Here is a 27,980-nt window from a genome sequence, read left to right as displayed (position 1 = left end):
CAGGAAGTAAGGGCCCATCTCCAAAGGCCTCCAAGGCTGTTAATACCATCCCCTCACTTAAGAAGGTACATTTAACCTGCCTGTCTATGGCTTCCCAGAACTGGATTGAGTCATTACCTGGCAATCAACCGGCAGTCATTAAATATTTGTACACCAATGAATAAATGTCTAGTAACAATTCATGGCTGTAACAATGCCATGGACTCTGAAATGCTAGAGGAACTTGATCGTCACACCAATAGCTGGAAACACAGATAACACTTGATAACTTCAGAATCAGTTCTTTAAAAACTTTCAAGCGCATTTTGGAAAATACTAACATTATGTACATCTATAATGTACCAAATGATGTCTTTTTGTGTATGAATTGAAAAGTTCATTGCACCCTTTAATTAAAAATAACTTTATTTTATTACAAAAGCAGTTTATGTAACTCAGATATTTCAGCATGGTTTTACTATCCAAGAGAGAACTTTTCTCCAGAGAAATACATTTCTTGGTTTATAATAAAATTAATGAAAAAAATGTTAAAAATGCACTATCATAACATAGTCATCATTCTTTTACACACACAGGTATTTATGCTCTACAAATTTAACTTAAGGTAATACTACAGACATTAGACTTAGGATTCACCTACACAGCTAGCAGAACACAGAACATAGATGACATTCTGATTAAATACATGCAAAATCCTCACATACAATAAATAGCTTCATAAAAATACCATCGGACCGTCAGAAAGGAGTGTTCTTCAATACAGAAATCAGCCTGTGCCACAAGAACAAAAGCCTGTGGTACAGCATGCTGCAAGCAGCCAAGGGAAATTCCCTACACTAAGCAGAGCAAGGAGCCTCCCTCCAAGTGATATGTATATGAAGCCAGCTGCCAGGTGGGAGACACTGAACTGCCTGCCTGCAGTTCACCACATCCTACTTAGGTAACCGTCCCATAACTGCCCACGATATATAAAAGAACCATGTAGAAAAAGCTATATTTCACGACTTTTCTTGCTACACTCTTTCTGCCCAACAAGTGAGCATTTCAAGTGAAGAGGAAACAAACAAAAACCAAATGGAAAAACACCAGATTCTACTTGGGAGGTAAAATACCCTTTGCGCCTTCTGCATTCTTCAGGAACAACACAACAGAAGAGCATTCGGAGTGACGGTGTGCTCACTTTTGACACTCAGCGATCTAGGAACAGCAGCAATCTGATTCATCTGGGAGGGGCATCCACTCACTGATGCACAGAGGCCATGCTCCATCTGTCAAGTGTCATGGGAGACCAGCTGATCACCGTAGTGACAGCTAGAGCAGAGGCCCCCATCACAGGACCACTGCTCTTGCAGCCAGAGCCACAGCTTTCCCAGAGACCGTATCAATGAGACAGATGCAAGGGCCATGTCTGCCTCTGCCTATTTATTACCAAGAAGCCATCTTTATTTCCTGGTGGGGTGGAGATGGTCCGACCTAGCCTTCATTCTCAACCCCTCGGGAGGCACTGAATCAGTCCTCTCCGGCTGTGTGAAACACAAGCCTCAGAGAGAAAACATAGTAGCTACAAGCGAATGTGAAGGCTGGTCCCCTTTGGGGAAGTCTGGCAGCCAGACCCTGCACCAAAGAGTATGGAACAAGAAAAACTTCTCTAACTGAAAAGGGAGCCATGGATACTCCTCTTCTGTCATCAGAGAAGAGGCCCTTCAGGGCTGAGCTGACGCCTTCCATTTACCTGGTCAAATGTCTCATTTCCCACACTGCCAGAGGTAACGGCTAGCACTCAGGTTACATTTCAGTCCGCTCACCTCCTACAGATGCAATGAGCAGCCCTCACTGAGCAGGAAGGGCTTCCTGAAGCTCACCCTCACCTAGAAACCGATTCTAAAGCAGTGCATTCGCACGTTAGGGAGACCTCCGGCTATTGATGCAGGCAGTCCGGGGTAGACTATTGAATGCCTAAGTAGAACGGTATTTGCAAACTCCAAAGAGATAAGAACTAACTCGTTCAGGCTGTTAAAGATTTTTGAGGCACAGTGTAGTAATAATCCTGGTTAGGCATGAAGGGAAGAAATGTATGAAGGTTTTCCAGGCCTCACTTTTGGTAGCCTCAAATGAGAAGTTCCCACTCAATTTCCTGTTCTAGCCTCAGTGATGCTGGCATCACAGGCTTTTTAGTAGATCCAGTTCCTCGGAGAGGTCTGGCTCAGCCTCACACCATCAGGAGAGCAATGTGAGGGATGCCATGGAGGGGCGTCTATGCTCAGCCAGCACAGTATCCACTTCCTAGGAGTCAGAAAGAGAAGCAAAGCCATTATACCACAGCCAGATGCCCAAAGAAAAGTGAGAATCCATCCCCAACCCAACTATTCATTACTGCACATCCCCACATCCACACACATGTAAGGACACACTGGTATGCCTGCACACACCCTGCCCTGAGGACTCAGCTAAACATTAATAGCCTAGCCATTTAATGGCGTCTTTCCCAGAGAAGCTGACCTTATGACGATAACAGGGTGCGTGTCTGTTTCAGAACTGGACTGTAAGTTACATATCTAAGATACAAAGCAGACATAGGTTGGATCTCTGTGGTAATACAGGCTTTATTAGCCAAGAGACCACACGACCACACACACACACACACACACACACACACACACACACACACACACAGTAGCAATGAAGTCACGTGCTATATGGCTTCTGATGAGGGCCCCAACTGTTATGGTTACCCCAGTACACCCTGAAACCAGTAGCCAGAGCAGATCAACTTCTTCCCATGAACTGGTATTGAACATTTACCGTGTAAGAAATTCTTTTCCTGAGAAAGTTTGTTTCTCAAGTATTAAATGTACCTATGAATCCAATCATCTAGTGATCTTGCTGATTTAGAAGGGAGCCTCTGATTCTGAATTACTAATGAGCTCTGAGTCCTTGCTGGCGCAGTGTGGGATAAGGCAAGAGTGGATACCCATTGGTATCTTCTGCTCCAGGAGAAGTTGAATCCTACCTCATACCACTGGCTGAAGTCTACTTGGAAACAGACAGGATGTATTTTAGAAACAACAGCCTGGTAAATTCTGAAAGACCTCCTAAATTTTTCTTTGCAATAGATAACAGAAGCTCCGTGTAGTGTGGTCTATTGTAGTTCTTAATTCTTGCACAGGTACCAGAAGGTGCAAGTGACTGACAACTCAAGCTGATGCACTCCCACCTTCCCCCAGAAGGTGGTGGAAGAGAGTCAGGCCTATGACCCTCGATGCCAGGCATTCTGAGACCTTCTATTGCTTTGCTAAGTCTCGGCTAGTCTAGCATGAGGCAGTTTTAGAAGACAGTAGATGGGAAAAACAACTCAAAATACAAACCAAATAAAATAATAATAATAGTAATAAAACCAGAAGCCTTCTGATAAGGTCAAGTTACTCAACAACTTTATTAACCCGTTCTATACAGACATGCACATAAAACACATTTTGAATACAATTATATACACTTTAAATGGACCCAATGCAATATTTCATTATCAATTATCACAAGAATAAATCAGAATGCAACTAAGGATTGACATCACTTTCAGCAGACCTGTGCCTAAGAAATCTGCAATAAAACTCTGTTATTGGGTTTCCTAAATTCAGCCCATTTTAATCCAGACCAGCAGTGCTCAGCCCTCTCTGTATCACACTCCCCAATCCAGACCAGCAGTGCTCAGCCCTCTCTATATCACACTCCCCAATCCAGACCAGCAGTGCTCAGCCCTCTCTATCACACTCCCCAATCCAGACCAGCAGTGCCTCAGCCCTCTCTATCACACTCCCCAATCCAGACCAGCAGTGCTCAGCTCTCTCTGTATCACACACCCCCAATCCAGACCAGCAGTGCTCAGCCCTCTCTATATCACAGTCCCCAATCCAGACCAGCAGTGCTCAGCTCTCTCTGTATCACACACCCCCAATCCAGACCAGCAGTGCTCAGCCCTCTCTGTATCACACACTCCCCAATCCAGTCCAGCAGTGCTCAGCCCTCTCTCTATCACACTCCCCAATCCAGACCAGCAGTGCTCAGCTCTCTCTGTATCACACTCCCCCAATCCAGACCAGCAGTGCTCAGCCCTCTCTGTATCACACTCCCCAATCCAGACCAGCAGTGCTCAGCCCTCTCTGTATCACACTCCCCAATCCAGACCAGCAGCGCTCAGCCCTCTCTGTATCACACACCCCCAATTAAGACCAGCAGTGCTCAAACCCTCTATATCACACGCCCCACTGGTGACAGGTCCTTAGCCACAGAAAAGCCACCACATCTGAGTAAGTTGACCTTGTTGCCTCAACAACAACAAAAAACTACACACAATTCAGAAGTTTCTTTAAAAAGTTAGTCACATGAATATTAGTCACACACCCCAGTGAAAGGCTTAAGAAAAGAAATACTTTGAATCACTCTTGAGATCAGTTTTTGGATGCACATTTCCCTCGTGTAAGATTAAGGGCAAACACACAGCAGACTAAAAACAGCAGCATTCTCAGTGAGAGCAGTGTGAGGAGACATCAGAAACAGATGGTACAAAGGAAGTCCTGCCCTGAAGCAGGGGACCGGATGAAATAACTTCCAGTAAAGTCACAGCGTTATTGTTACTGTGACTTCCGTAAGTCACACCTCATATAGCATTTCCTTAGCTAGGATCACAAAATGTCATACACGTAATCTACAATGTCATCTTTTAAAAATTAATGAGAAGTTGGCCACTGCTACAAATAATTATCTATGAAAAGTCATAGTGTTCAGAACTTCTTCATAGAGGAAACATGTACAATATTCAGTTCCTTTCTTGAAGGACATGTGTAACAGGCAGGGAATGATAGTGATGTAAATAGACTACCAATCAGGACAATGAGAGACAGTTGGCAAACAGACCTCTCATCTTCTGGACACTATAAAACAAAATTCTCAGCCACACTTCTGATGTGTGTCCATCACCTCTAGGGAAAAGTAGACATCTTGCATGGCAGTCCTGCTGCCTGGCTCAAGTGTTACATAGCTTTAAAATAAAAATCCTTTAAAACACAAACAAGTAAAAACGAATACAAGGAAAACTGGGTAATTTACTAAAACTTCTCCAAACAGATCATTCTTCTGAGACTAGCAAGGGCAAGGGGGTGTGCCTGAAACCCCATCACTAGGAGCTGCCCCGGGCACCTGACGCGCTTCCCCGTTCACTGGCCACTCCGAGCACTGAAGAGCTTCTCTGGAACCCAGATCACACCTGTCCCAGAAGAATCATCAGGCAGGCTTATTCCCTAACAATTACACTGTTTTCTCAAATGAGGTACTTACAGATCAACTGTGTTTTCAAAGAGGATTACTCAGACCCTTGCCTGAAATGCTCAACCATTTAATGGTCTAGGAACACAAACATGCTGCATCCCTAACTGACTTCTTAGGAACCAGGAAGAGTGACACACACACATAGCATAATGCCTGTCTAAAAATTATGAAATGATTCCTTTACCATGAGAAAAGGTCCTACATCAATGATCAGTAAGCGCTAAATTCTAGTTTGGAAACAAGATGGGACAGTAGCGGTTCTTTAACTCTCTATTAGATTTCTCTCTCAAATCCATTTCCTGACTTTCTCACTCAGTGTTGTTTTGGTTTTCCCCAGGACTGGGGATTGAACCCAGGGCCTCCTCCATGCTAGGCAAGTACTCTATCACTGAGCTACAACTCCCACCATTCTTTGGGGTTTCAACTTCCATTCAGCTTTGAGTTTAAAAATAACTAACTAAATAAATAAATAAATACAGACTATTATTTTTCTCTTCCATTTTACACAGGTAGATTCAAGTCTTCACCTGTTCCCTCCACGGCAAAACTGAAAGCCTCGATACAGGGTACCTACAAGTCACCTTTTCTTAGTAGGGCTTGTGATACACACAAGCACAGCAGGGTAATCTCCCAGCCCTAAGTAACAAGAGGGAAAGCTGAGAAGTGAAACTTCCCTCAACTCTGGAGTAAGAGCACTTTCCACTGTTTCCTGCTTCTCCTGCTCAGCTCCTCTGAAGGATCTTGCTCTACAAGGTGAAGGATGTTGAAACCCCTGCTGCTTTTCAGTTCCAACTTCCACTCCTTGTTATCCAGGGATTACAAGACTACCCCAGCTCTTCTTACACCAGGAGGGAACTAGCAGGGAAGCTGGAAGAGCGAGGAGTGGACTCAGAGTCAGAATGACGGCCCAGTGAACCACCCCTGCCTGAAGACGCTATTACACCAGGCTAGCTCAGGAGTCAGCAACGTCTCCTCTTGGAGCCTAGATCCTTAGTTGTTAGACCAGTGTTCTTCCTCTTCCCACTCAGTAGCTCTGAATTACTCTTACCTGGCAGCAGCAGAAGGGACTGAATGCCAATTTAGACCAGAGCTGCTAGTAACTAAACAGCAGACAAAGGAACCATGTAAAAGTGCCAGGCATACCACCTAGATCACATCTCATCCTCACACTGTGGGAGAGGACATCCCAAACCTTTGGGGTCTCATAGCCATAGAGCAAGAAAACAGTCAGAAGACAGGCTATGCTCTCCTCCTAAGCCAGCTCTCCTAGCCTGTCTGATTCTTTTGATAATCCATGCACCAATTACATCTCCTGTCTTTTTAAATTTTATTTTTAGTATCTTATGCATGAGTACTGTATTCTAGCCCTCCTGTTCCCCGTACAACTCCGCCAACATTTCCCTACTCTCTTTCAAGTTCATAATCTCTTCTAGGTAATTGTTACATTCCCATACATGTATACACGAAGAAAAACCTACTCTAGATCCACAGGCAATCAATGGCTGCTGAGAGAGGGAGACTCAGTTTCCTCCAGGAACAAGCCTTCCCCCACATAGGTTATCCAGTCCCAGCTGGCCCGCCCTAACACACATACATGCCTGGCCTCCTAAGGGTTGGCTTGTTGTTCTTTTGTCTGTAATACCAGGGCAAGGAAATGGAAAATGATTGTTCTGTTTTGTCTTTCTGCATGTGTTTCCTCACAAGGCCAGTGCCCACAAACACAGGTCCAGAGGGGACAAGGAGCAGTGTCTAACAGGAATTCCCAGTGTCTTTGTCTTTGATGAGTTTCAGGAATCCAGGCAGCCTCTGAAACTGACTCAAGTATTCTATAAAGGATGGAAGAAGGGTAAAGGACTCAAGGCCAGAAGTCAGCCAGCCACCTGTGATGATGACCTCCATCAGGCTCTATCTCCGTGTACCTTCACCTTGCCTAAATTCTCAGTGTGGATCCAAGGGTATGTGTTTAAGTGAGTAATGTGGGGCTGCACACCCCCTGTGATGCCAAGGTATAAGATGAGTCTAGAACCTAGAATACCTTTCTAACAAAGCAGCCTGCCTTTGAGGGGGCAACTCATTGAAAACTGTGCTCTGCCCCAGCCTCAGACCCAAGAATTCAGAATTTCCAGTCTGATACATACTTTGTCTAAGATACCACTATATTGGCATTTTTTCTATTCAGCTTAATAAAGTGGGATTTTTGTGTATTTGTGTATCTATGTATATATGAGCTACATATATGAAGTACCTGGGCAGCCCAGGAGAGAGTACCAGATCCCCTGAAGCTGGAGTTACAGGCTGCTTGCTGTAAGCCACTCATCATGAATGCTAGGTGTTGTGGGATGTTCTGTATGTCAAATGTGTTGCTCTGATTGGTTAAAATAAATAAAATGCTGATTGGCCAGTAGCCAGACAGGAAGCATAGGGTAGGCGGGACAAGAAAGAAAAAAAGGCGGGAAAATGAAGGCTGAGGGGAGACGCTGCCAGCCACCGCCATGAGAAAAAAGACATAAGATACTGGTAAGCCACGAGCCACGTGCCAAAGTATAGATTAATAAAAATGGGCTAAATATCAGAGTAAGAACTAGACAATGGTAGGCCTGAGCTAATGACCAAACAGTTTAAATAATATAAATGTTTGTGTGTTTATTTTATAAGTCGGCTGTTGGACTAATAGGGCTTGGTGGGGGCTGGAGAGAAGCTCTCCAACTACAGCTAGGGACCAAGGTCTGGACCTCTGGAAGAGCAGCATGTGCTCTGAATGGCTGAGACATCTCCACAGCCCCTCAAGTAGCCTCTCAATCTGGGACTGACCACTAAGAAAGTGGCTCCAAACCCAGAGATTTTGAGGCAGCACTCAGCCTGACTCAAGGGAACCCAGGCATGTATATATTTCAAAATTCTACAGCACAGTCCAAGGACTGTTTTGGATAAGAATCATTCACAAAGTTCTCTATCACAAGACAAAGTCTCATATAAGATTGCTAACTTTCTCTCACCAGCCGGCCCCACACGGCCAACTGAGAGATAGGAAGTCCCCTGTCTCTTCTGAAAAATCTCAGGAGACCTTTAGATCTGTCCCTTAGGAAAGTGTACATGGATGAACTAGTACTGAGCTCAGCGGACAAGGCCCCGGCCAAAGCAGAGAGAATCCCTTTTAAGCAAGTAATAGATACATAGAAAATTCCAGGAGCCAAACTTCAGGAGACTCCTTGGAATACTGAGATAGCTTCCCAATACCAACAAAATGCCCCAATAAGAGGCTAAATTCATTATCAAAACTTTCATGCTCAAAAAATAATTTTTCATGTAAAAACTTAGCTTAAGGAAATTATTCTAAAAAGTACTGGAGAATGATGAGCAGCTTTACTGAACTTACTGAACACCCTGCCTTTTGCCTGGAGAAATTCAGGGTTCAATGGTAGATCAGGTGCTTTTAAACAGCCCCAAAGACCAGCAGGAAAGCTACTGGAATGCAAAGAAACTGCGCGCCACAGGACAAAAAGTCTGAACTGTGAATCTGCAAGAACTGGACTTCACCCCACCCCCAGCCCCACTCCACACCAGCAAAGGACTGTCTGACTCCTCTAGTTAGTAACACAAACCAAAACATGTCCACATCCTTAGAGCCAGCTCCCCAGGGTAGCAAAAACTTGAGGCTGTTTCTCAGGAAAAGAGGCAAGAGCTCTCACCCTAGGTCCACTTGCAAACTCCAGGGCTTTCTGTGGATGGTCTGTAGCCTGGGCTGACCCTTGCAGGACCTGGCTGGAGAGGAAGGGAGAAGGGAAGGGAAAAGACTCCCAGTGCAGATCCAGACCCACCTACAGCCCCACAGCACCAATGGAGCTCAGACTCCTATCAACCATCCGTTCCTTTAAGACACCACAATGCCATGCACCACACCAGACAACCCAAAGAGAAGCTATAAGACATGAAGTTAAGTAAGGAGTGTAAGGACGGATTAAAAGGACACAGGTGAAGGACAAATGGGTTTTTTATCTCTCTCTATTCAGCACTCCCTCCCAAGTCACCCCCCACCCCACCCCACACACCCCACACACCTCACAGAGACATTAGTGGGCCAGACATGAGGAGACAGAAGAACCAAGCCCATGACTCATGCTTGGCTCCTCTTTCTTCAGACCATCCCATCTGGGAACCTGTCCTAAAAAGACCCAACTTGCCATCTTGCCCCCGGCTGAGGTGTTTACACTAGAGAAAGGCTAAGGCTGCTCTGCACACGCATGAGCTCATATTCCATGTTCAGATGAATGTCGGGACAGGAGTAGGGTAAAGTTAAATGACTTGTTGGTTGATTAGTGGCAAGGGCAAGAGGCCAAAGCTGGAGGAGACACACAGTTACACCACCGGAATGCTGACTTGGGTCTTCGGCTGGTCCGCCCCTTCTTGCATGTCCAGGGCACGGAGAGGGCTGAGGGGCTTGAGGGGCCGGCTCCCAACACTGTAATTTCTTGGACGCCTTATTGTGTTCGAACTGGACAGAGGCGTAAAGCTGTTCCTTCTCATCCTTACAGGGGTTTGGCTCTTGGGGAAGTTGTGCTGATTGGAAATGGAGGGACACCACATACATGAAAGCCATACCAAACCTTACCCATCGAGGTCACACAAAGCTGCCGAGCATAACCGCTCTTCCTCCTGCTTCTCTACACAGGACCGAGCAGGGCATGGTCTGGGCCCATCGCCCCAGAGGAATAAAAGGGTCATCACAGGGGAAGATCCCTGGGCACCACGTTGAAGAGCAGTAAGGGAGCCAACAAAGGCGGTTGCTTAAGTCCACACAGGTTGCCAAGAGCAGACCAAGGAGCTGACTGGCAGCTCCGGACTATACTGGCAATGACCCCTTAGATCCTGCTTTGTAAATGGAGACTTCCCTGGGGGTGCAGCAAGGGAATTCGTACATTTCACTTCAGCCAAACACTTTCTATATTGAACTCGATTCCCAGGAGCTGACTTTCAGGGCTACGATTCATGAAAGAGATACTCATTTACAAACTAAAAATCCCTTCATCTATCCCTGTTGGAAGTAAGGAGACCATTACAGGCCACAAATTCTGGATTTGCTTTTCTTTTTAAAAGAAACTCAAGCCTCTTGATGACAATGATTCAAAGATTCAAGGTGACTAGGAAATACTTACAGTCGGCCTATCACGATGTGTGTCCACAGCCTCCACATTGAGTTTAATTGTTTCCACTTTGCAACCTGAAAGAAAACAGGAAAGAAAAGCTGTCAGAGCCAGACATGGGGGCTCACTCCTGAAACCCCGGTACTTGGAGGCTGAGGCAGGTGAACTGTCACAAGTTCCACACGACCTAGAGTTCCAGGCTAGACCCCAAAACAAAACAAAATAAAACCAATCACAAGAAATAAACAACCAACAAGGAGAGGGTAGGGGTAGAGAGGAGGAGAGAAAAGGCACCAAGAGGCAGTTCAAAGAAAACTCTTCAGTCTCAGCATGGTCGAGCACACACCGGGGCACATGTGTGCTCCAAAGAAACACGCATGCATATGCTCTTTTCAAGCGGAAGCTACTAACAGAACATTCCTGCTACACAGAGAATATATATATATATATATATATATATATATATATATATATATCTCCTGATGGTCCTCAGATCCCACTTCTCACCAGCTCAAGCTCATAGTTACCATAGGCCACAGGAGTAAGTTTGAAGATGGTGTGGAGAGGACACCTCAAGTATGGTAACTCATCTGAAAGACAAAAATTCCCGGTGAGGGAAGTCTTAGTATTATAGAATAAGGTCATTTGAGGAAACAAGAATCTAAGGGGCTCATGAGTTTTCTTTATCCTGACCATCACCTAGAGTAGCATGGCATTTCCCCTAAACTCAGAAAACTGGCAGGTCCAAAGAAGCCACCCAAGCTACCGAGTGGTAAGGAGGGAACTAAGGGCCAGTGTAGATCTGAAATGCAAGGCTTCAAGCGGCCTAAGGACTGGAGAAAGATAGGCCAGAGGAGTACTTCCTACTGCCTTCCTAAAACTGCTCTATTCCCACCCCAAGGGTGAAGACAGTCCTAATAAACCACCTGCAATAATTAGACAGACAAGCTATTCAACTGTGGGCCTTGATGCTGCCAGTGACGTCAGCTGGAGGTGGCCCTTTAGGCAGATCAGGCAGCAGCCAACCAGCCATCCTCCACTGCCAGCTTTGGTAGCAACAGACTCAAGTGAGCAGTGGTGGACCGATGGCTGCTGGGAGCTCCATACTACAGCCTCAAGAATGGACTCTAATGTGAGTGGAAAAAAAGGAGAGCCAGTAGTCAAGAATCCCGGCACTACCACGTCCAGCCTTGTCCCTGTGTATGTTATCCCCTGCCCCCACCCTCCCCTCAAACAGCACCTGCGCCTTTATCCAAGAAGTAGGCCAGGAGACAGCGCATGACGGCTTGGTGAGAGATGACTAGGATGTTGCCCTGACGCTCCAGTTCCATGATGACAGGCTCCAGTCTCTGCACCAGGTCCTGATATGACTTTGGGAGAAGTAAGGAGAGCTGGTAAGAGGCCAGGTGCACGCTGGCAGCCAAGTTGGTGGCTAAGTTCCAGAATCAAGAGACTACTCTGGCAGGGGAGGCGTAGTGTCTCTCTGCTGCCTAACTGCCCAGCCCTGGTTTCCTAAGAACATCCAGATCTTTCAAAAGCAATTACTTAGACCAAAAACCACCGTTCAAGAAATGCAATTTATTTCTTTTCCTCACAGAGATTAATAGGCAGTGTGTAGACAACAAAAAAGTTCTACAAGTTTCCTGAACCTCTGCCATTACATTTCATTTACCCTCGCCACACATACCCTAGGGCAGAAAGCCATTTTAAAAAGGATAGTGCCTAAAACATGGTAAAGGAAGTAACTCATGCCCTGTACTTACTTAAGTGACTCTATCTGCTTGGAGGAGTGGAGGAGGAGGGAAGAGAAGGAAAAAAGTGACAAGATCATGTTCATTCTCTAACATTCTCAACACAAAAGCATCTTGTCACCTTGTTCCCCAGGGATCTTAAAAAGTTAACAAAATGTAGAGCACTGACTGCCTAAGCTGAATTAAGCAGTGGACCAAAGGCAGGATAAGAAGGGATTCCTAGGTCACCCCTTCTCCTCCCCTTGAGGAAAGTGCCCAGCAGAGCACTAGACAGCTACTCCAAGTGAATGAAGCCTCACCTCCCCACCAGGGTATCGATACAGGTACTTCTCTTGATCCCGAAGTGCAAACTCCTCGGGGTACCGCTTCTCAATCTCTGCATACGTCATTTCCTCGCACACGCCCTGCAAGAGCCACAGCAGCCTCAGGCCATCATCCCAGATGAGGACGGTGACACTGAGGAACACCAGTGCCTCACGATGTGCGGAGGCCATGTGCTGAGGCCTTCTGGGTATTGCACCTATCTGTGGCCAAGAAGTCAGCTGCCACAGGTGCTGTGGGTAGGAGGCACTTCGGAGAGAGGCGGCTTCTCTAGCTCGAGCTGCTACACTATCCTACTACGCAAGGGAAGTCACAGGTCAGCAAGCGTCTGCAGGACAACAGGAGCAGGGATCAGAGGAGGGGAAACTGAGGGAAGAGAAACCCTGTGGAGGGAACAGAAGGGCAGAGAAGGATGGAAAAGGAAGCGTCTAAGCCGACCTGTCAGTTCAATATTCGGGACGCTGAGGCAGGACGATCATGAGTTCCAGGCCAAACTGGGCTAGTGTGAGCCCTGGTATCAAGAAAAACAAAAAGAAATATATATATATATATATGGGCTAAGCAATAAAGAATGCCAAGAAAAATTTGAGGAAAGACTTTCCCAGATCTGTTGGCAGAATGATCAAAGCAAGTATTACAGGACTGCATGATTAGGGATTTGCCTTTCCTAGGAGGGAAACAATGAGTCCTTGCCAGCGCCATCTCTGCAGGCACCAGTGGCTCAGTTCAAGACTGGTGTCTTGCCTTGGGCTCAGGTACAAGAGCACCTGATGAGGAATAGTTAACCTCTTTCTCGTCTAACCATTTCTCTCTGAAATGGCCAGATTCAGATTCCGCAGTTTCTAGGTGATGATTCTGGTTTTCTAAGTTACCCAGGTTATAACTTCTGAGAGTGTCAATCAGGAACGCCGACTCACAGCATCAATCTCATTCAGTATCTTCCACTGCTCGTAGGTCACCCCAAGGCACTCAGCAGTCTGAATAGTCCTCTTCAACTGGCTCGTCCACACTTTGAGGTCCTGGATCTCCTGGTCCTCCAGAAACTTCTTCAAAGCCTGAGCAAACTGGGGTTTGGAAATAAAAGCTAAACAAAGAAAACCCACCACACCACACACAGAGACTACTAGCCATGGTCAAACTATAAACCCAAGAGGAAATGAAATTCAGTTGGAGGACTCTGTGTCACATCATAAATAGTGCCCAATAATTTCCTGATGGCTGAATGATCACAGCAGAAAGGGTCTCAAGTGACCCACACTTTAATCCAGAGTTAGGAACAGTAAGCAGAGAATGTCCTTAGCCCTTGCCTGGCTATGTGACACCACAGCCTAAGCCCAAATGGGATTTAAGCAGGAGGGGATAAAACAGATGACCTCCAGCACGCCCTTCTAACTCTAAGCATAGGAAATCCAGCCTGCTGGCTCACTACTCACCTGCTTCCCTCGAAGCGAAAGGCCAGAGTCACCCCCAATCTTCCCCAGAAGATTGAAATCGCTCTCTCCATGCCGGCAGAGGTAGATTGTGCGAGGCTGGACATGGATGTTCATAAGGTAGTAGACGATTTTACTCTGGATGTAGTCCTGGACTCTGTTGACCAGAAATCTCTGGCCTACGTTTATCACCTTGATGAAAGACAGATCCCTGGGATAGGGCAGAAAGAAGGAATTCCACGGTAAGAAAATCTGAGACGAGGAGTGAGGTGTGCAGGGAGCAAGGCTGTCGGCACCGGCCGACAACCCCAGCACTTAGGAGCTAAGGCAGGAGCGGCTCCAGTTCGATCCTGACTCAGACAAATGAACCAACAAAACGGATGGGGAGAATGATTTGTACACTGCCCGGGCCTTGTCAGCTAGCTCTTCCTTCTCTCCCCATCACTGCCTCATATACAGAACAACCAAACATTAAGAGATAGATTACATCCTCAAATGAAGACGGCATACAATTTACTGAACTTCCAACAAGTATATACTATCTCCTCCGTGTCTATCCTGCGTCATGCCATATGTGCAAGTGTGGGAAACACAATTCACACTTCCCAGAGCTAGACTAAGTGCCTTGAAGATTTTGCTCAATTCAAAATTTGGTGAGACACCTGTGGGTCCCACATAATGTGGTCAAAATCTAGACAAAGCATGGCAAGTGGGGGGGGGAAGGGGCAGGCAGGAAGGAAAAACCCAGAGTGCCTGCTACACCCTGCACCACCTAATCAACCTCTCTCAAAGACACTGCCACTAACTATTTGCTTTGTAGCCATAGGATTTTTCTTAAAATTAGAGTAATAAGAGCTTATTCAAAATAATGATAGGAGAAAATGATACAATAAGGTAAGTCATCCACTGACCTACCACCAGAGATGAACTCTATAAACATACATACTTATAAACATAAATATTTCTGTAGAATGCTTTTCTACACAGGAATTAGAGAGACTGAAGGTATCTTCTTATGCCATATCTAGGGCAGTGCCTTTCAGCCACTTCTTATGGAAATGCTTCTAAATACTTGTATTCTGGGAAATCCATTTGAAGAAATCAAAGTTCAAAACATTAATGGGATAACTCCAGTGACTTAATCCTGGGCTATGCACCGTACTGTGATGGCTGGTTTTGATACTCAGCATGACTGGATTAAGACCTGCCTAGGGCACTAGAGAGGCACCTCTGGTATGTCTGTGAGGGTGTTTCCACAGAAGTCTAAGTAAGGGTGGAACCCTCCCCTGACTATAGACAGGACCATCTCATAGTCTAGAGGGTCCTGCGCTGAATAAAAAGAGAAAATGGAGACGGGCATGGGGGCTCACACCTGTAATCTCAGCACTAGGATTGCCCTGAGCTCAAGGCTATCCTAGAATAGTGAGATCATGACTCAAAAACTGGGGGGAGAGGGGAGAGAAAGGCAGGTGAGCACAACTGTTCTGCTTTCTGAGCCTCTGAGATGTGAGCAAGCAGCAGCCTTCCACCGCCATGGGGGGAGGGGTGGGGGAGCCAGTCCTGCTCCCACGCTGTCCCCACCACGGTGCTGCTGTACCTGCTGAACACTAAGCCAAAGCAAAGGTCCCTCCCGAGTTCCTTATGCCAACTGTTCTGTCACAGTGGTGAGAAATTAGTGGGCATAACACTGTTTCTTGGAAATATAATCCCAGCACTACAGAGGGGGAGGTACAAGGGTCAGGAGTTTAAGGTCATCCCAGTTACATAGTGAGTTAAAGGTCAGCATGGACTCCTTGAGACTGTCTCAAAAACTCAAAACAAAACACACTATTTCATAAGGCAATGTTCTTACAGGTTTCCATACATACACCGCCTTTCTGCAACATGGACTTAACATGTCACTATACCCTACACCAGGCCAATCAGTCTGTACTCTATGCCTCACTGCCTGGAGACATTAGGAGACATTAGGAGACATTACCACAGTCAGGATGGCTAACATGGATCAGACATTTCTCCTTCTGTCAGGCAGCGTCCCTGAGTTCATGTGATATATATGTAACAAGCATATATACTAAAATACAGATTATATATGGCAAACTTCAACACTGATGACATACCTCTAAGAGATACCCTACAGCATTCTAGTCCAGATTTGCTGAATCTGGAGCAAGGCTTTGTAACTAGAGACAATTTGGGTCCCTAGGAGACATTTGGTAATAGCTAAAAACATTTCAGCTGTCACAGCTTGGAGGTGTTTCTGGTACCTAGTAGATAGAGGTCAAGGAGACTGCTACACATATTAGAGTACACAGAGTAGTCCTATACCAAAGACTTCCACAGTTCAAAAAGCCACTAATGCTCAGATGGAAAACCTTGCTCTACAGCAGTGGTTCTTAACTCCCTAGTGCTGAGACGCTTTAATACGGTTCTTCATGTTGTGACCCCAAACATAAAACTTTCATTGCTACTTCGTAACTTTGCTAGTTATGAATCATAATTTAAAATCTGACATGCAGGGTATCTGTTATGCAACCCCTCAAAAAGGGTCATTCTACCCCCAAAGGGGTTCCCAACCCACAGGTTGAGAACCCCTGCTCTAGAGATTAGAAAAACTGACGATAGGAAAATATGGTTAAGTAGGGTTAGCTAAAACACACAACCCACATAAATATCTGTGCTGGACAGTTTAATGTCAACCTAACATAAGCTAATGTCACCCGAGAACAGGGAACTTCAATTAAGAAAATGCCCTAAGATGAGGCTATCGGGCATTTTCTTACTTAGTGATTGATGGGGAAGGGTCCAGCACATTGTAGTTGGTACCATCCCTGGGGTGGTAGTATTGGATTCTATAAGAAAGCAGGCTGAGCAAGCCATGAGGAACAAGCCTATAAGCAATACCTCTCCATGGTTTCTGCATCAGTCAGCTCCTGCCTCCAGGTTCCTGTCAAGCTTGAGTTCCTGTCCTGACTTCTCTCAGTGATGGACTATAGTGTGGAAGTACAAGCCAAATAAACCCTTCCCTCTCCAGTATGCTTTTGGTCATGGTGTTTTATCGCAGCAATGGTAACCTAACTAAGACAATATCAAAACAAAAACCTCGTTCTGTGAAATGACGTGAACAGCACAGGTTTAGATTACCAGGAAGAATGAGACCAAGAGGGAGAAAGACACTTTTCCTCCTGCCTCAACCCTCAGATCATGGTGTTGAACCTTACTTATCATAGTTGTCTGGGTCAAGGGGCTGGTAAGTGACTTTGTAGCACTCAATTCTCTTCAGGAAGTCCTCCATCACATTCTCCCTATTCCTTTCGGGATAGTCAGGGCTTGACACTTTTACCTCCTGAAATCACAGGAACATAAGGGCCCAGTCAGAATTCTGTTCTTAACAGCCCTCCTACAAATAGCCACTGCTAACAACAGAAGTCATAAAAACAGCTTTCACTACAGCACTGGCATTGCCCGTTCACTGAACACTCTCATCCTGTCCTGTGACCCTGGCAACCAAGAAAGGGAAGACAACCGGGGAGTCATGTGCCTGCCTTCTGGCCAAGAGACAGAGGGAGTCATGCAGCTAACGCTGCTTCTAAGCCCTGAGCCCTCTGTGTATTTGCCCCGCAAACACAGAGTGGACCCCGATTTCCCCACTGCTTCTCAGCACAGGGGATGTGACCCAGTATTTGACTTAGGGATCACTGCCTCTTCCTCAAAGGTAACTCCAGCTCCTATGATGTGAAGGCACCTCTGGGAGAGCATACAGAGATGCCCATGGGCACAGAACAAAACAATCTACCCAGTGAGTACTGTCTGGTGCTGTGCCCCACAGGGCACAGAAGTGCAATATTCAATGTGGATCACAACGTTAGACAACTACTGAATCAATAACCTTCCTAGGAGGTGGCTGAACAGGAAAAAGAAGTCTAATCTGGCACAACATTTAGGTCCCCCATCGGGTAATGTCAGGACACAAAGCCAGGGCTCCCAGCCTAAGTTGTTCCCCATTCAGCAACTCATTTTTATTGTATTCTCCACAAACCCAGGTTCTTTTCCCAAGAGAAGATTCAAAGGTACAAAATGCTCCCAGAGAAACAAGATCTCCTTCTTTCTTTCACTACCCAGAGTTCTCTCTCAATCTCTCTCTCTCTCTCTCTCTCTCAATCTCTCTCTCTCTCTTTAAGAAGGAGAGCGACAGAGAGACTGAGAGACTGGCTGACTAAAGGTGACAGGGATGACACTCACCAGAATATTGGCAGCAATGACATCAGGATCATCACAGACAGATTCCACGAAGAATACCTGGCCATGGAGCAAAGGCATGATAAACATGTTAAAAATGCCGGACTGTTAACTGAAAGCACATACTCACCTACCCCACCCAACTACTACTACATCTTCAGGATTTCCTTATAAAGTGTCCCCCCCACCCTGCCTTACAGTCTAAATAAAGGTCAGAGAAAGGATCTAAACAAAAACACTCAAGGATAGGCCTATGCCCCAAGTGGACACAATCAGATATCCTAATCTTGTGTTCATCAGAGTCAAAGGGATCTACATTGCCATCTCTCCATCCTAGCTCCCACCTCCACACCTCTCTTCTCTTCCAACATAGAGTCAGAGCCCACCTTGAAGGCGTTCTGCTCAGCAAAATTCAAAATCATGTCTCTCCTCTCCCGAGTGGTATTGGTAGCATCGAACACCTAGGCAGAGAGCATACAAAGCAAATAACCGGGAAGGGAAAAATGAAACACCGCCCAAGGCCGACTCCAGGTGGGGCTGAGTAACCAGGATGCTGGAAGAGTGGAGACGAAGGGTAAGCAGACTAGGCTTACCGCAATCTGCCCACTCTCTTCAGTAAAATAGGCCTTTACATCTTCCAGTGCTACCAGAGCACACTGTCTGCCAGGAGAAAAAGGAAATCAGTGACAAGACCTAAGAGCAAACAAGGCTGGAGACACACACAGCTGTACTGCCCACTCAATTTCTGTCTGGTTATGCTTCCCCTAACTAAATCTTTCAACTTTCCCATGGAAGCTTACACACCATCCTACAACTCCCTCCATGTCCAGTTTATAGGCCGTACACCTCTTCAGACATCACACAAAAGCATCTTCTACAGTCCTGTCTGCTACCACCCACCCAAGCTGATCTTTCAGTCTAATCATATGCATTAAAATGCCCCCAAGATATTTCCTGAGAAAAACTGGGCCCTAACACATTCAGTCTCACAACTGCCCAGAAACAGTTGACTTAGATCAGGCCTTAAAAAACAAATGAAGACTCACTTGCGGATCTTCATAGCCTCCTCATTGTCATGTCGGAAGAAGTCATAAGACTTATAGGACTTGACCGCTTCACGCCGATATACCCCAAGGTTAAACACTGCAGCAAAAACAATACGATGGCCCCACTAAAGGAGGCTTCTTGGCCTAACAGAGTGGCCAATGGGATGGAAAAAGCACCATGTATGTCGGAAACAATACCAAACTAAGACAAGCTGGTTTAAAGTCCTGACTTAGGTGAGGAACGTGGGCAAGCTGAAGCTGAGCATCCATCTCCTTGGCTATTGTCTCATCAGGGTATCATTAAGGTTCAAAACATGACACATGTGCCATGAGTTTTCAGACAGCATAGTCTCATTTAATTCTGACTACTTCTACCAAAGACATTCTATCAAAACTAGGATGATCTGCCTAGGCCTGGAGGAGACATGTCTGGGGACAGAAAAAAAATCCAGTGAATGAGGAAGCGATCTTTATTTCCATCAGAAGTATTAGAGGACCTCCATGCTCGGAAGATTAAGTCTCTCAGAGGCCCGTGGGGCCCCAGAACTAATCAATTCCCTTCCCGAGGAAGGGCCTGCGCCTACCTTTGGTGGGTACCCCAATCCAGTTGAGGTAGCGTGTTAGTTTCTTGGACACGTAAGTTTTCCCCCGGGCTGGCAAACCGATCATAACAATGAGGGTTGGGGAGTTGGTCATGTAGGAGGCCCATGCTAAAAGAAAACGAAGCAGGTAGAGCTAAATGACTACACGTCTCGTGAGGTTTCTGTCCAGATGAGGAACTTCACAGTCATCATCTCATTTAATCCTCACAAGCCTCCTGGGCAAAGGTCCAGGAAGGGTGAGAAGGCAAACTGAGGCTACAGAGTTAAAGGGTCATGCAGACTTCCATAAAGAACCCACACCCCGGCATTTTTTCCTAAGTCTTCATTCAGAGAGGTTCCCAAGAGGAAAAAAGAAACAGTAGATTGGGAAGAGAGAGAATGTCTAATAACATTGTAGCTATGATTCTATGCACCCCAAACAGACTGACTTTAAAATAGGTCCCACAGAGTGCCTCTCTTGAGGATCCCACCCATCCCTCCAGAGCCACAGGCAAGACTTTGATGGTCTCTGCAAAAAAAATTCCTGCCTCAAGCTATTTTGGCCACCACACTCAGGTCATGAACTCCTCCCCACTTAATTTCTAAACCGCAGTCCCATTTGGTCGCCAAAGCCTGCAGGAGAAAGGTTTGAATAGACTCCATAAAGGTTCAGTATCAAGCACAGGGCATGGAGGCCTGCCTGCCTCCACAGCTCATATAAAGGCAGGACGACTGGTAAGCAGGACAGTTGACACCGACCTTTCCATAGTAACTAACTTTTCTTAGGAGTGTTCCTTTACACGTATAGGTTCCACTGGGCTGGTGGGCTTGGACAGTTAGTGACCTCGTACAGCACAAAATTAGTCAAGTGCAGGTGTGCCACTGGAATCCAGACCTGTGCGGCCTAGTTCTTCCCCCTCACAAGAGGCCTTTTTCAGTTTACTCACAGAACTGGCTCCTCCCTGTGCATGTCGCCACCAAGCAGAGGTGGAGAAAAGACCTGCATTCATGCCTCATCAACCCTTTCTTGAAGCCAAGACCCAAGCTGACGTCACCAGGGAGAGCTCAGGCTGTAGGCTCTCTCCATGGCGAAAGACAAGAAGAGGAAGAAGACCACCTTGACCGTCTGCTTCCAGCACCTTTTTCCAAAGGGACCCTGCAACAAGCGTCACCTGACGGGGTCAATGCCACTCTGAGGCTAAGCCTCTTTAAAGCTGCAGTGAGGCTGTTCTCACTGTGCCAGAAACTATGGCACCAGGGCATTTCCCCACACACCTGCACTGACGGTCCGCATCCTCAAGACCTGACATCATTATAATGTCGTGTGCATTGCTGTTGTGACACCTCCCCGTCCGCAGGATCATGGGAAGAAATATCCTAAAAGGGGGATGTGGCCCACCATGATTTGGGATGATTTGGGAGGACAAAGGCACCCACCTAATAGATCCATAGTTCAGAACCTGCTGGGTTGCTTCCTGCCCTGAAGACACCCATTTCCATCTCCTTAGAGTCTTTACTTGGTTTAGCTTTGCTAAATTAACTTCTGTTTAAGCATTCTATTAATAGTCTCTCTGAATTCTTTCCTTCAAAAAGAAGTAGGAGACCACCCACCGAGAATCCAGCCCCTGCTGCATGGGGGAAATTGCTGACTCTGCACAGGAGCTCCACCGAGATAGTTTATGAGCAGCATAAGCAGTTCCCATCTCTATCCACACAAGGAGCTAAGAAGTAAGTAAACAACACCTGGTAGCCTCCGTGGGCATTAGTCCCTGAGCACCTACCCCAGGAGGCAACAGGCCTGCCCGGTCCGAGCAGTAAAATGCCCCCCAACCCTCCCCCCCCAAGTCTTCGTGGTCTCCAGCTCATCACATACTCCTCCGGATGCCTGATGATTTGGCTCATTAGCTGCACTTACAGGCCTCTCTGTCCACATCTTCTAGCCCATTAGGCACTTCCCCCAATGGTGCTGTTCCCCTCCCTAAAGTTTAGAATGAAAGCATGCTTAGGCGCTGCTCTGAAAGAAACCAGGGAGTAGCTGCTCTGTGTTCACCATGCTGGACAGAGAAAGCTAGAAAGCTTAACAACAAAAAATAACAGAGTTGGGCCACAGGCACAGGCACTCCATATTCCTACTCTTCAGCATCACTCTTCCAGCCTCAGCCTAGAGCACATGCACACACACGCGCGCGCGCGCGCGCGCACACACACACACACACACACACACACACCTGCTATAACCAGGGCTTCTCACTTTCTGGGGAAAACAAAAACAAAAACCTAAATAATACTTCCTATCTCAACCTGCCAGGCTGGAAAAGCTAGGAACTTTGTTCCTATCTGTTAAAAGAAAAGCACCACCTGGGTGAGTGGAAGGTACTTCACACTGACTGACCTAGAGATATGTCACACCATCTCTTGACATACAATGGAAAACTGTTCCCATCCTGAAATCCTTTTGTCTTTTTTATGCAGAGTTAAACTTGCTTTTTCCAGCTTCAATTCATTTCTCTTTATAAGCATGCTTAGTAAAAATGAAAGCTTGAGAGTTTCGTTCACATAAATGGAAAAACTAAATCCCAGAGAACTTATGAGCTTGGCCCACAGGACCACAGGAAGAAAGTCAAGGTCAGGCTTCTTGACCACATTACTGATCTCATGACTGCCTATTCAGCCTTATCTGCTGGTTCTTGGCCATCACATTAGCACATAACAAAGGGTCTCATGGAAAACATGACTGTGCTCTCCAAGCTTATCTGGGAGGATGTCTAGGAGAGTAATGGTTCCTGGTCTCCTCTCGGCCAAGGACTTTTTCCATTATCCACATTAAACAGGCCCAGTATTTTGAATATGCAACCCATAAAACATTATCATTATTGTGATCTTAATTGTATTCATTAAAAGTTATAAAATCTGATTATCTACTGCTGTTTGACTGCTGAGTATGAAATAATCAAGTTGGAAGAACTGTACCCAAACACTAAGAAAACTGAGGTTTCTGTTGGGCAGTGCAGCCTTGGTCAGTAACAGGCAACCTCCAGCAAATACATCTCAAGGCCCAGAAACTTCACAAAACACATTACAACATGGTGGAGGGCTTTCACGGGGTCTGTCATGCTCCTTTGATGTCTGTACAAAATGCTGTTGACATGAGCACGGAGACCTATAAAGGTGCTCACTGAAGCATTCTTTACGACAGTGAAAAGTTTCAAACAATTATCAGATGAGATTCACACAACGGAGCATGAGGTCAACATGGATTTACCAACATGTAAAAAATAAAAAGAGTCCAAAGAATAATAACTACTTAAAAAGGAAATGGCATCAGACAGACTATGTATGTCATGAGTCTACCTATGTTTGGTAATGGGATACACCAGAACTAAACATCCAAAAGAAGTGATGTTAGCAGAGATAGGAGAGGTTGGAAGAGATTTGACTTTCCATGTTTTCTTTTTTAATTGTCTGAGTTTCCTAAACATGCACTACTTTTGTATTTAGGGGAAAATATACTTGTCTTCTCCAGATCTACTCAAAATATTTTAAAAATAAATAAAAGAAACCAAAATATGAGAAAGAGAAAAAAGACTTAATAAGGAAAGCATATAGGTCCCTCATTTCCTGTTCTCAGAGACCCCTGAAACCACTCACCTGGGTACCTTAAGAGGACCCCAGCCAGCATGCCTACAACCCCATCCCAGGAGCAACACAAGTCCCAGGAAGGCTCCTGAGGTCTTGGCTCCTTACAGTCATTCTTTGGCTTGAAGTGAAGCCCAGTCACTTCCCAGACTCAAAGTTAGCTCGCAGGTGTGAGGAGCAGCAAGGAGACAGCAGCTGAGCTATAAATAAAGCAACACGAGGCAGGCGGCAAGTCTATAACAAGGGACCTTCTCCACATGATGCGCAATGCACCGGTGAGTCTGGGTCTCCCAACTTAGGAATGATATCTACCGCGTGGTGAGGTTTTTAAAAAGGACACAGTAATAGAGTAGATCAGGTGCCCATGACTCTATTCTCATTAGTGGACCAGAACAAGCTGTCTAAACACTCAAACAGCCAAGTCTCTGTGCACAGTACAGAAAAAAACAAAACAAAACTCTCCTAAGGATCTCACAATCTCATTCCTACCATGAGGTAAGAAAAGTTGGGTACATAAATGACAACTCAGTTGAGTAGAAAAAGCAGTTTTATAAGGATAGAGATTAGAAAAGAAAAACTATGGCCAGGAGCAGAGGTGAGTCTAGAAATCATAAACAAAACCTAGGATTATGCTTCTTAATCAACAGCCGTCGGGTAGAGGAGCTATGAAGGGTTAGGAAGGCAGAAGCAGCAGCTAGTTGGAGAGCAAGGCAGAGCTAGGAGGGCTGAGGATGGGAACTAGCTGGTTCTGATGTCCACCCCCATCCCTCTCCACTGTCGTTTGCATTACATACCTAGTAACAGGAGCACATTCCCTTTAAGAGGGCCACACTGGATCAGAACATGGGAGTTATAATACTGTCAAACAATAGAAAACATTCTTCACTGAAAAAATAAAGGGCTCTTAAATTATGAGGTACTGCCAGCATCTGAGTATAATACTACTTATATGTATTGTTTCCAGAGTAAATACAAAAGGTAGAGTTACTTGTGAGAAATCATACACAGCAGCTACTTCCAACATTTCCTCTTGTCTGTATTTTCTTATTTAATTCTCACATCACTCCCGGGAGAACAACCTTAGTATCTCCACTTTATAACAGAGCAAACTAAGTTAAGAGTGGTCGGGGTTGGGGATTTAGCTCAGTGGTAGAGCGCTTGTCTAGCAAGCGCAAGGCCCTGGGTTCAGTCCTCAGCTCTGAAAGAGAGAGAGAGAGGGGGGGGGGGGGGAGGGAGAGAGAGGGTGGTATACACGTGTAATCCTAGCACTCTGGATCTAAGGCAAGAAAAATCACGTTTAATGCTGGTCTGGGCTACATAGTGGGACACTGTCAGGGGAAAGAAAAGAGGGGGGGGTCAAAGGGGACAGAGAGAAGGGAGGCTTGATTCTTTAAAAAAAGAGTAAACTGAGGGAGAGAGAGGTTAAGCAAATTGCTCAAAGGTGCACAGCTAGGAAACAGGAAAACCACTGTTCAAACCCAGGTAGTCCCAGTAAAGGGTTTACAATTAAGCATCTTGTTGCCTAGTTTACTCACAAGACAGTTTGCCCTCCGTACTGACTTCCTGCCCTAACCACAGAGGTGTGCTGAGCTGAGTACTAGACCTGCATCTACCCAGGACATGTGTCATGGAACGATAAAAGAGCATGACCCCATGACGGAGCCTCTGGGGTAGACTCGGAACACATCCAGTACCTGGTCTCAAGCTGACCACCCACCTCCTTCCACCCACCCATGCAGAAGCACTTCTTACTCAACTGGAAGGGTTCCAAGAAAGGTGTATTCCACAAGGAAGACCGAGCATGCTAAAACTCTTGTGAGGGTTCTGCAAACATCTGAGGACCTATGCCCCAGACTTTTAGGAAACTCTAGAACCTTGCTTAGGAATGTAAAGACAGGGGAACATTCCCCTGCCACCATTGCTGCCCCTCTCTGCACTTATATGAAGGAATCTACAAAATGCAAGGCTAGCCCTGTAAGAATATAGGGACCCAAGACACCAAGAGTCACATGTCAGGGCTCGATATCCTCAGGCCTGGAGGTACAGGACGAGTACTGGCTTCTACCTACAACTCCTGGTTGTTTGCTTTTTTCGAGACAAGGCTTACTCTGAACTGAGTATGTGTAGCTGAGCACAACCTTGAACTCCTGATGCTGCCTTTACCTCACCAGGGCTTGGATTACAGGTGTGGACCACCCTGCCCGGCTTCGGCCCACAGTTTCATGTCACCGATCTAGAACACAGTCCAAGAGATAAAGGGAACAGAGAGTGACAGCCCCAGATTAATCCCATACCTTGACACTCTGCCATCCTACGTATATAATAACCTGTTCTAGTTTCCAACATCAGGCAAGTGCTCCCATAGCCAAGGAAAGCAGCAAGAAACTCTGGGCCACACAGCAGTCCACTCCAAAGACACATTTCAATAAGCCTACTTGTTTGGGACAGGAAACTGCCCACTTTGTAGACTCTGTTTTAAATCCTATGTCATGTCAGACACAGTGGCACACATGTGTACTCAAAGAGGCTAAAGTAGGAGAATTGCCTGAGTCTCAGGGTGGCCTGGGTTAAACGGCAAGTACCCAGCAAGCCAGGGCTCTGTAATAAAACCCTGTCACAAAATAAATAAAATGTACGTTGCCGTGCCCAAGAATTACTGTTCACTCCCACAGAGCAAGGGAGTCTAGGATACAAACACATTTCCAGGACAAAGAGGGGGCAGCATTCACTCTACCAGAACTCACAGCATTTCTTCCCTGCCTTCCGAAGGTTTGAAGCATGAGGTTTACAGCTGCTGCTGTGTTCTGTGCGAGATGAACTATCCCCAGACATGGTAGTTCTTCAGAAGGCACCTGGGAAAAGAGAATCAAATACAAGGGTGGGAAGGAAGATGTCCCTATAAACAATACAGAGATTAGTGTACTACAAGCAAGGAGCCCCTAGAAGATTCAGGGCCAGCCTCTCCCTCCCAATTCACAGCTACTTGTTCTAGGATAAGTCACAAACCTGATTCCTCACCTACAGAGCTGCACTCCAACTTTGCGCGTATTTGCTGACCTTGTTCACATTCATCTATCTCAAATCCAGCACGCTTTCCAACAGTCTTTTAATGAAGCGGATTTTCCTATCATGATCACCTCATTTTGTTTTATAGAACTGACAAAGATAACCGACTAAAAAGTGCTTATCCAAGCTTCTTGACCTCACGTTCTAGTTCTAAGAATATGGGAGGCACAGAGGTGGCTATTAGAAGTGAGGTGGAGGTGAGAATAAGTCAAATGCGTTATCAAGAAAGCAATCTCAATCCAAAAGCAAAACTCAGTCTTAAGAGAAGAGAAGAGAAGAGAGAGAGAGAGAGAAGAGAGAGAGAGAGAGAGAGAGAGAGAGAGAGAGCGGGAACGGTGGAGAGAAGGACGGGGCAGAAACATGTACTCCAGGAGAAGGAAGATGTAACGGGTCTGAGATCTCCCTAGCACGTTACGTTCTCCTCCAGTGTTCTCCATTCTCAAGCCTCCCTCCCTACTCCCTGGGGCTCAGCGGAAGAGAATGACTTACCTGCTAAATAAGCCTTGGGTCCTAATATCAATTAGGTAGAAGGGACGAGTTTCACTTCTCAAACCCAGATAGATAGATACCAAGGAGCTCAAGACAAAAGGTTCTTTTTTTTTTTAAAAAAGAAAAACCTTGCACTGCTCCTCGCCTCACAGTACAAATTCACCGGCTGCAGCTCAGCGTCCCCGAAGGTCTGCACGCCCAGGAGTGCCAGGGGAGCCACACTTCCCGAAAGGGCTAAGCACCTTCGCTCAGCACCTGCACCGCGCCCGCGCAGCACCCCATCCTCGCGTCCGGGCTGCTCAACTCTCGCTCACCCTATTCGACCTGCCCTATTCGTCCTCCAGGCTGTGGACCGGGTGTCGCCACCGGAGCGCCGCGAACCAGACCTGGCAGATTGACTGAAGTCTGGGCTCCCCTGCTGGAACGGGGGGGGGGGGGGTGGGGGGAGCATCACGTGGTCCGCTTGGCTCCGCCCACCAGCGCGTCAGCCCTCACCTGGAGGCAGGCTGAACCAATGGAGCACCTGCAGGGCGGGAGGCGGGCTCCTAGGGAGGCGGACCTGCCTCAGGGAGGACCTGTGATGGCCCAGGGCAGCCGGCTCCCAGACCAGCCGGCTCCGTGGAGCTTGGTGGCATCGTTGCTTGGGAACCAATGGAGCTGGAGGCGGGGTTAATAAAAAAAAAAAAAAAGCCTTACCTTTTTTTTTTTTTTTCTTTGTCTCGCGAGACCTACTTGACTGACATCTTGAGTGGGAGTGTCTGGTGAAGACGCAGATTAACGCCTTCACTCCCGAATCCCGGCTAGATCTGGTCGTCCCCCCGACAAAGTCTCCCGGAGGTAGACAATTTGCTTTTAAAGATGCCTCACTGGCTACGACTTATGGTCAGATCCTGGAACCTTAAGCCAACCGTGCTCGGAACCCGGAGCTTCCCTGGACCCAGGTGACTTCTCCAGGTCA

At 46.4% G+C, this 27,980-nt stretch overlaps 1 protein-coding gene across 4 annotated transcripts; it reads right to left on the bottom strand.

Annotated features, from left to right (window-relative positions):
• Window positions 1-387: 387 nt before the first annotated feature.
• On the bottom strand, window positions 388-27,668 carry Pfkfb2 (6-phosphofructo-2-kinase/fructose-2,6-biphosphatase 2). 4 transcript variants are annotated; one of them, XM_036202207.1, is made up of 17 exons: window positions 27,023-27,668; window positions 26,212-26,319; window positions 19,835-19,960; window positions 19,251-19,347; window positions 18,798-18,864; window positions 18,591-18,665; window positions 18,208-18,264; window positions 17,187-17,311; window positions 13,969-14,176; window positions 13,453-13,599; window positions 12,514-12,618; window positions 11,704-11,833; window positions 10,991-11,053; window positions 10,476-10,540; window positions 9,700-9,879; window positions 9,012-9,080; window positions 388-2,283 (listed from the first exon to the last, which is right to left on the bottom strand). In XM_036202207.1, the coding sequence occupies exons 2-17, from the start codon at window positions 26,297-26,299 to the stop codon at window positions 2,218-2,220; spliced, it is 1,668 nt and encodes a 555-aa protein (XP_036058100.1). In that variant the 5' UTR covers window positions 26,300-26,319; window positions 27,023-27,668; the 3' UTR covers window positions 388-2,217. The 4 variants fall into 4 exon arrangements, with proteins under 4 accessions (XP_036058100.1, XP_036058098.1, XP_036058099.1 ...); XM_036202204.1 differs by having other exon boundaries at window positions 2,228-2,283; window positions 9,012-9,084; XM_036202205.1 differs by lacking the exon at window positions 9,012-9,080.
• Between the last annotated feature and the right edge of the window lie 312 nt (window positions 27,669-27,980).

Source organism: Onychomys torridus, chromosome 11 (genome assembly GCF_903995425.1).
Source record: "Onychomys torridus chromosome 11, mOncTor1.1, whole genome shotgun sequence".
Lineage (NCBI taxonomy): Eukaryota > Metazoa > Chordata > Mammalia > Rodentia > Cricetidae > Onychomys > Onychomys torridus.
This window is presented reverse-complemented; position numbering and strand designations above follow the sequence as displayed.

What these genes read in the sequence shown, in the direction of transcription:
- Pfkfb2 (XM_036202207.1), bottom strand. Translation starts at nt 26,299, where the DNA reads ATGTCTGGGGATAGTTCATCTCGCACAGAACACAGCAGCAGCTGTAAA. An exon ending in AAGAGAGTGGGCAGATTGCG is followed by an intron (nt 18,666 to 18,797) that starts GTAAGCCTAGTC and finishes CTCTCTGCCTAG; the next exon opens with GTGTTCGATGCTACCAATAC. An exon ending in TCATTGCTGCCAATATTCTG is followed by an intron (nt 17,312 to 18,207) that starts GTGAGTGTCATC and finishes CTGTGATTTCAG; the next exon opens with GAGGTAAAAGTGTCAAGCCC.